Here is a 7,300-nt window from a genome sequence, read left to right as displayed (position 1 = left end):
CCTGCACTTTATCCAGCACGAGTGGGCGCGCTTTGAAGCCGAGAAGGCCCGCTGGGAGGCCGAGCGCGCTGAGTTGCAGGTGAGCACCGCCCGGGACCCCCGAACCCGCACCCGGCCCGGCCTCACCCGCCGCCGCCATCTTGGAACAATGGCCGCCGGGACGGCGGGGGGGGGGGCGGGAGGGGACCGCGAAGGTCCCGGAGAGCGAGTAAGGGGCCGTCTCGGGGGTGTCCTGAGGGGACCCGGGGACGGGAGGGGCTGGGACTGCTCGAGGTGGGAGTGGAAGGACCCGGCGGCGGGAGGGATCGGCCGGGATCGGCCGAGAGGAATAGGCGGAGGGACCAGAACCGGCTGGAAGTGGGAGTGGGAGTGAACGCACGGGCAGAGCGGCTCCTGAGAGAGGCGACTCGGGGCCCGGAGGGGAGCCTCAGAGACTCCGGAAAGGTGCTGGGAGGAGTTGGAGAGATGCTGGAAATACGTGAGTGGCTTCCTATGGGAGTGAGCAAGAGCTTGCAGGGTGCCGAGAGGCTCCCATCCTTTGTCCCTGTCCCCGACCAGGTGCGGGTTGGAGGTGGATTCTGATATTAGTGCCCCGAGTGGGACAGAGGGGGCGTCTGGGGGAGGCATGGATCCTGCTGCGGGCAAGAGCGGATTCCGGGTGGGGATCCGGGAGGAGTAGGCAGAGGAAGTCTCGGAGCCTGCGATGGGGAGTGTTTCAGGGTGTTTGTATGGGAGGAACAGAAAGATGGATGTGTGAAGACTCTGGGAGTGGGAGGAGGGTTTCGAGGGGTCCCAGATGAAGGTGTGTGCCCTCGTCTCTGAGGAAGAAATTTTAGGAGCCCGGGCATGTGAGGCTGCAGAGTGCAGGGAAGGGGAAGGGGGAACCAGGCGGAGAATGTATCCTAGTGCCCTGGGTGGGATGGCTTGAGAGTGGAAGTGAGAGTTTGGGAGTGTGGAAGAGCGGGAGCGATGGCCCTGAGATGTGAGGTGTGTGTAGAATGTCAGGTGGAGAGCCCTGAACTGGAGTTGGGGCTCAGTCATGTCCGTTGTGGAGATGAGGGCACCTGGGATGAGGACATAGGCATCTGGGAGTAACCTGGGGTGATGCATTGTGGGGAGCATTTTGTAGAGCAGGAAGGCAGTGTGAGGAGGCATCTCTGAGGGACACTGGAGGAAGATGTGGCAGGTTTTGGGAAAGTACCCCTTGGTTTGTGGAGTAGCTTGGGAAAGAGATGTGCCTTGGATGATGAATGGAAGAGTCTGAGGAGCTGGGCTGCGTTTTGTGACCTTGAAGAGTGTGGGTCCATTTGCAGAGAGTACCCTGAGGAGCCTGGGGATCAGAGATGGGTGAGGACTTGAAGGGATCCAGAGATGGGCCACCGGGAGTCTGAGAGTTCCTGGGCTGGGATATTATTAGGCAGTAGTTGTCAGCACTTCCTTCTAACAGCCCATCTTCCCCCTTCTGATTTGCTGTTTCCTATCTAATTGAAGTGGGGACCCAAATAAACAATTGATTAGAATTTTGTCTATAGGATAAATCGAGTATCCTACAATTCTCCCATGCACACTGGGGATATTAGTTGTGGGGTAGCTGAGTCTTGGGGCTAGGGTGGAAGAGTAATCGTTATGTAAGTGCTCCTCACTTGTGTGTCCCACTCTCTACTTCCGAAGCTCTTTACCAGCATACATCTCATTAGATCTTCTCAATACCCCATTATGTAGGGCAGAGCCAATGTGGTTACCTCACTCAGCAATAATGATAGCAACTGCTGTTTATTGAGCATCTGTCATGTGCTGGTTACTGTATTAAACACCTTAGTATGTGCTATCATTTAATTCTTGCAACATTCTGGGAGGATAAATGATATTAAATGATATTATTCCTCACCCCCCCACACTTTAAAAAAAATCAGAAGAGGAAACAGGATTGAGAGAGAGAGTGATTTATTTAGGATCACAGCAGGTGAGTAGCAGGGCTGGTCTCTAGACTTTCAAGCCCATGCTCTGTACCTCTCTGCCACCCAGTACAGATGAGAAAACCGGTCCAGGGAACCACTGTGCCCTGCCCATGGTCACTCAGTCAGTCATAGTAGAGCTTGGACTGAATCCTGGTTGTCTGGCACTTCATGCTAGTGTACCCTACAGCGCCCACCACACCACCTTCTCATCTTTGAGACTACCGGTAGAAAAGATGTTTGTTTATCCCCTCACTTAGTGACCATTCTCAGAGTTTGAGAGGAACTTGTGGGGAGCACCCAGTTAGGCCCTTTCTTGTCTAGGCTCTGGCATCATCATTTACTTTGAATTTTTGTTTTCTTTTGTTCTGTTACATTAGTAAAAATTGGAGCATCTCAGAAATGTGTGTGTGAGTGAAAGGGAAAGTCCCCTTTTTTCCCTTTTCTATTCTCTTCAACTCTCCTCTCCAACTGTTATTGCTATAAATATAGTTCAAGTGTGTATGTGTGTAATATAGGAGATCATACATATGTGTCATTTTGTGACTTTTTTCACATAATCGTGTGTTTTGGTGTTCCTGTTGTGTCAGCACAGAGACTCTTTTTCATTATTTTCATTAACTATATAGCGTTCCAGTGGATGTTTGTGCCGTAATTTAGTTAGACCCCTGTTGATGGACTTCTAGATTGTTTCCAGTTTTTGCCCATCCAAAGTACTGCAAATACCTGCCAGCTGCCAAAAAAAAAAAAAGGCTGCAGTTAATATTCTTATATTCCTGGATGAGTGTAACACAGACTAGGTGGGTGGAATAGTAGAGTAGATGTGTTTATAAAATGGTGATTGGCTCTGCCAGGTTGCCCCACCAGTTCTACACCCCCATCAGTGGTACTTCTTTTTACACACCTTTGCTGGAGCACTTACTACTTAACAGAAGGTGTCACTTCCCGTGTGACATCCTTTTTTTTTTTCCGTGACCGGCAACGGATCCCAACCCTCAGTGTCGCGCCCGAACCGGACTGGGACCGGCAACGGGATCGCAACTCGGTGTTGCGCCCGCACCTCGCTCAGCCAGTGAGCGGCCGGACTGCATGTGGGATCTGAACCCTCGGCGGGAGTCCCGCCGCATTCCTAAGCGGCGCACTGTAGCAGTGCGCCACCGGGCCGGCCCCCGTGTGACATCCTTTAAGGCCCAGACAGTATCAGGTATTTCCGATGAACTCTGAATAACTTTCCTCTGATGAGCTGAATATGGCTGCTGTAGCGTAGGCCCTGCTGTACAGCCAGTGCTCAGTACATGTATATTGAATGGCAGAAAAGGCAGCACCTCATGAAGTCCTGTCAGGAGGCACCCAAAGTTTGGAGCAGGGGGGTGGAGTAGATGCAGTCTGATAATAATAACAAATTTGCTAGATGAGGGGATTCTGAGAAGTTGGCAATGTGGTTTCTGCCCTTCAAAAGCTTCCAGGCTGGCAGAGGAGGCTAGTTTGCATAGAATACCGCAGAGAACTGTAAATGTTCATGCACAGTTGAGTTCTTGAGTGTGTGGCTCTGCCCATGTTCTGTGGCACTTCTGAGAAGGGAAGCTTTTGGAGGACTGGAGGAACCATTTTGGGAGGGATCTGAACTGGACGTTCGTGTAGGAGCAGCCACAAGAGGATGCGGTGAGTGTGGTGCCAGTGGAAAAGGGTGGAGTGTCCCCTCCCCACTTCCAGCCTCCTAAGGGGGCTCCGAGGGATCCATTGGGAACTTATCACTGCCAGGAGCTGCTGGAGTTTGGTAAAGAGGCATTTAGGAGATGCAGGGCTAGATGACACTGAATGGAGAACATCTCTCAGGGGACTGGGACAGAAAGGTTAGCAGCTTCTGGGAGGACTGAGATGCTAAGACTCCTCCAGAAGCCTTTAGATGCTGCCCTGCTGGAGAGAGGGAACAGCCGGAGGAGAGGCGGCAGCTGGCATCCCTGTCTCAGAATGGTTTAGGGTGGGGGGAGGTGTTTTGCCAGTCTGGCCAGAGGGAGTGGCAGTGGGTGGATTTGGTGAGCAGAGTACTTCCAGATCCCAGACTTACCTGTTGTCCCAGCAGGAGGGACTGGCCACCAAGACTCCCTTTTTTGGTGGGATTCCACCACCCTGAGATACTTCAACCACATCTTTCTGGTTCTCTTTCCTTCCTTGTCTGCCAGAGGAGCTGGGAAGGGGACAACAAAGCGGAGTGGGCCGATAAGATCCTCACATCACAATTAAAAGGGAGATCAGGCCTTAGTATGGTGGCAAGGCAATGAAAGGGAAGGCTGAGCAAGTGGAGGGCTGAGTGGGACACTTGACTCCACCTTCTTCTCCCACAGACAACAGATAGATGGACAGATGGACAGTTGATTTCTGTGTCTCATCAATCCAGTTTCTTGATTACCTCAAATCTGCTCAACCCCACCTAGTCCCAGCCACTGTCATTTCTTCCTGGGGTTTCTGTGACTTGCTGCCTCCTACGACTGGTGTCTCTGCCTTTAGCTTTGCTACCCCCCACGCCCAATCACTTCTGCATGTTTGTAACATGAAAATCCAGTTATATCTCTCCTTTGCTTAAAACTGTCCCGTGGTGGACCGAGCCCGTGGCACACTCGGGAGACTGCGGTGCTGGGAGCACAGTAGCGCTCCCGCCGCGGGTTCAGATCCTATATAGGGATGACCAGTGCGCTCACAGCGCTCACTGGCTGAGCGCGGTGCGGCCGGTCTCAAAAAAAAAAGACAAAAAAAACCCCCCAAACTGTCCCATGGCTTCCTTGTGCTTTGTTTTGTTTTCTTTTTCTTTTCACACTTGTTGTCATGGTCCTTGATCCTTTGTTGGGCCTATGCAGTTCTCTAACTTTTCACAATAACCCTTTTACACATTCTTTTTTAAAAAATTTTTTTATTTTTTAATTTAAAATTTTTATTGAATCAAAATTGATTATATATATTTTTGGGGTTCAACATTGAGATATGTTGATTAAATCAATATTATGAGCATATACATTGTTACAAATTGTAATTATTCTTTATGCCCCTTGTCCAATCCCACCCCATCCCCCTTCCTCTCCCCTCCCCCCTCTAATCACCCTAGATTTCTTCTCTCCCTCTGAAAGAATAGTAGTTACTTTGTTGATTTGCTGCCTAAATGATCTGTCCCATGCTGAGATGCTTGATCAGGTCCCCCAGATGTCTCTTCCGTCACTATGAAATGGGCTCTGTGGAGACAGACATCCTCCTCTTTATCTCTGCTGGTGACTCTCCTTGTGTCATCTCACTCCAATGGCTGGCGGACCATCTGCATGGTGGTTGTGTGGCATCTAGCCACCTTCATGGTGGCCATGGTTATCGTAGTGGCTGTGGTGGGCCACCCACATAGAGGAGATGTTTTTGGCCTGCTCTGTGTTGCTGGCAGTGTGCCTGGTTGTGGAGATTGTCCGATCCCTAGTTCCATGCCCCAGGTCCCCGAGTGGGTCCCAAGGTGCTGGCATGGTGTGCCTGGTTGTGGGGGGGGGGGGTCCAGTCCCCAGCTCCTTACCCTGGGTCCCTAGGTGGGCCCTGAGGCGCTAGCACAGTGTGCCTGGTTGTGGGGGGGGGGGGACCAGTCCCCTTCTCCGTGCCCCAGGTGTCAGGGCAGGCACCGAGGCACTACTTTTACTCATTCTGATGCAGCCATGCTGGTCTTTTTAGAGTTTAAGCACAACTTGTCTCTGTCCTCTGTCAGCAGCACCCTTTCCTCCCCTGCTAACTTCTATTCAGCCTCAGGTCTTAGCTGAACTGTTATTTCCTTGTCCCTCTTCCCATATCATCCTTTGCTCCCTTCCTGTGGCCCTAGTCACATTGTATGTGAATTGTCACTGCTCTTGCCTGTCTCCTGCACTGGACTGAGAGTGCTCTGGGTGTAGGAACCACATGGCCTCTCGGTTATTCCCCCAGTGCCTTGCTTAGTACCTGACACATGGTGGGTGGTCACCAAATAGTGGTGGGGATTGGATGAATGTAGGTTCTCAACAAGCTGCTGAGAAGTAGAAGGATCAATAATGGAAGCCCAGAAGAGCAAGGGGTCAGTGAGGAGGAGACTCAGAGCTTGTGTTCAGTGATCGACATTTTCTTCTCCACCTCTCCCTGCACCTGCTAAAGTGATTCACAGAGTAGACTTGGGGAACTGAGAAGATACACAAAGGGCAGAAAGTCACACTTCAGTGATGCTGATCACATGTGAGTAGTCTCCCTATTTGGCCTTAGATATTTATGTACATATGTGTTGATTAAAAAAAGTGTTATGAGGAAAAAAGTCCCATTCTCTCAATGGATAGATGAGCTGTCTTTTCCTTAGCATAGCTGGTGGCATATATTTATTTGTTGACTGTCCTACACCACAACTAGAATATAAACCCCGTCTTTTCAATGCTGTATTCTCAGTATCTACAATAGTACCTAGTACATAGAGCTTCATAAATATTTGTGGAGTAAATGAATGAATGATCTTTTGTCATACATTAATGCATGTATATCCCTTTTTATTTATTCAAAAGGAAGCCTGCTATTGCAGTGTGCCTGTAGAATAAATTCCTAGAAGTGGAACTGTTAGGACAAAAAGAATGTGCATTTAACATTTTTTTTGGTGGCTAGCTGGTACAGGGATCCAAACCCTTGACCTTGGTGTTGCAACACTGAGCTCTGACCAACTGAGCTAACTGGCCAGCCCCGCATTTTACATTTTTGTAGACACTGCCAGGTTGCCTTCCAGGAAGGTGTGTCAGTTTACGACCCCACCAACCATGTATGAGTGTGCCCATTTCCTGGCCCCTGGCCAGTGCAGGTATTACTTAGCATGTGCTCAGTTCTCTGCTAACCTGAGGGTGACACCCAGTTCCTAGGACAGGACAGAGGTGATAGCAGGCCTGTGGGCACAGGGCTATGCCGTGCCCCAAGTGCATGGGACAGGTAGGTGAGGGCCCACCTAGCCCCAATGACAGGAAGAATGGAGTAAGGGCAGCCATCTGAGAGGCTGCTCAGAACAGACAGTATTGGAGCAAGGCTTTGAGACTGAGCACAGTCTGGGGTCAGACTGGAGGCTTCTGGTCTCCATTGAAGCTGTTCAGTAGCACATGAAGTACAGGGAGCTTGGCACCAGGAAGATGTAGCTCTTTGTGCAGGCAAGATGACTGTAATACACAAGCATTCCTACCTGATTGGTCTTGGGTTTCAGAGAGATCCATTTCCAAGTTGTGAAACAATGTACAGGGGGAATAAAAATGATAACAGGGGTAGGAGCTGGCATTGATTAGCCCTGATTCTTTTTTTTTTTTTTTTTTTTTTTTTTTTTTTTTTTTTTT

At 50.2% G+C, this 7,300-nt stretch overlaps 2 protein-coding genes across 3 annotated transcripts in view; one reads left to right on the top strand and one right to left on the bottom strand.

The window, feature by feature from the left end:
- Positions 1-139, bottom strand: part of FKRP (fukutin related protein) — an 8,603-nt gene extending 8,464 nt beyond the window's left edge. The window contains exon 1 of the mRNA XM_008575901.1: positions 8-139. Within this exon, the coding sequence (XP_008574123.1) occupies positions 8-139 (132 nt within the window). The remainder of the gene's footprint in view (positions 1-7) is intronic.
- Positions 7-7,300, top strand: part of STRN4 (striatin, calmodulin binding protein 4) — a 28,419-nt gene continuing 21,125 nt past the window's right edge. Inside the window, exon 1 of one of the 2 annotated variants that reach the window (XM_008575893.1) lies at positions 7-79. The gene's annotated coding sequence lies outside the window, so the exon portion shown is untranslated. The remainder of the gene's footprint in view (positions 80-7,300) is intronic. The other variant, XM_008575894.1, reaches the window with a different exon arrangement.

The sequence above is a fragment of the Galeopterus variegatus genome, unplaced genomic scaffold, assembly GCF_000696425.1.
Source record: "Galeopterus variegatus unplaced genomic scaffold, G_variegatus-3.0.2 Scaffold1254, whole genome shotgun sequence".
Taxonomy (NCBI): domain Eukaryota; kingdom Metazoa; phylum Chordata; class Mammalia; order Dermoptera; family Cynocephalidae; genus Galeopterus; species Galeopterus variegatus.
This window is presented reverse-complemented; position numbering and strand designations above follow the sequence as displayed.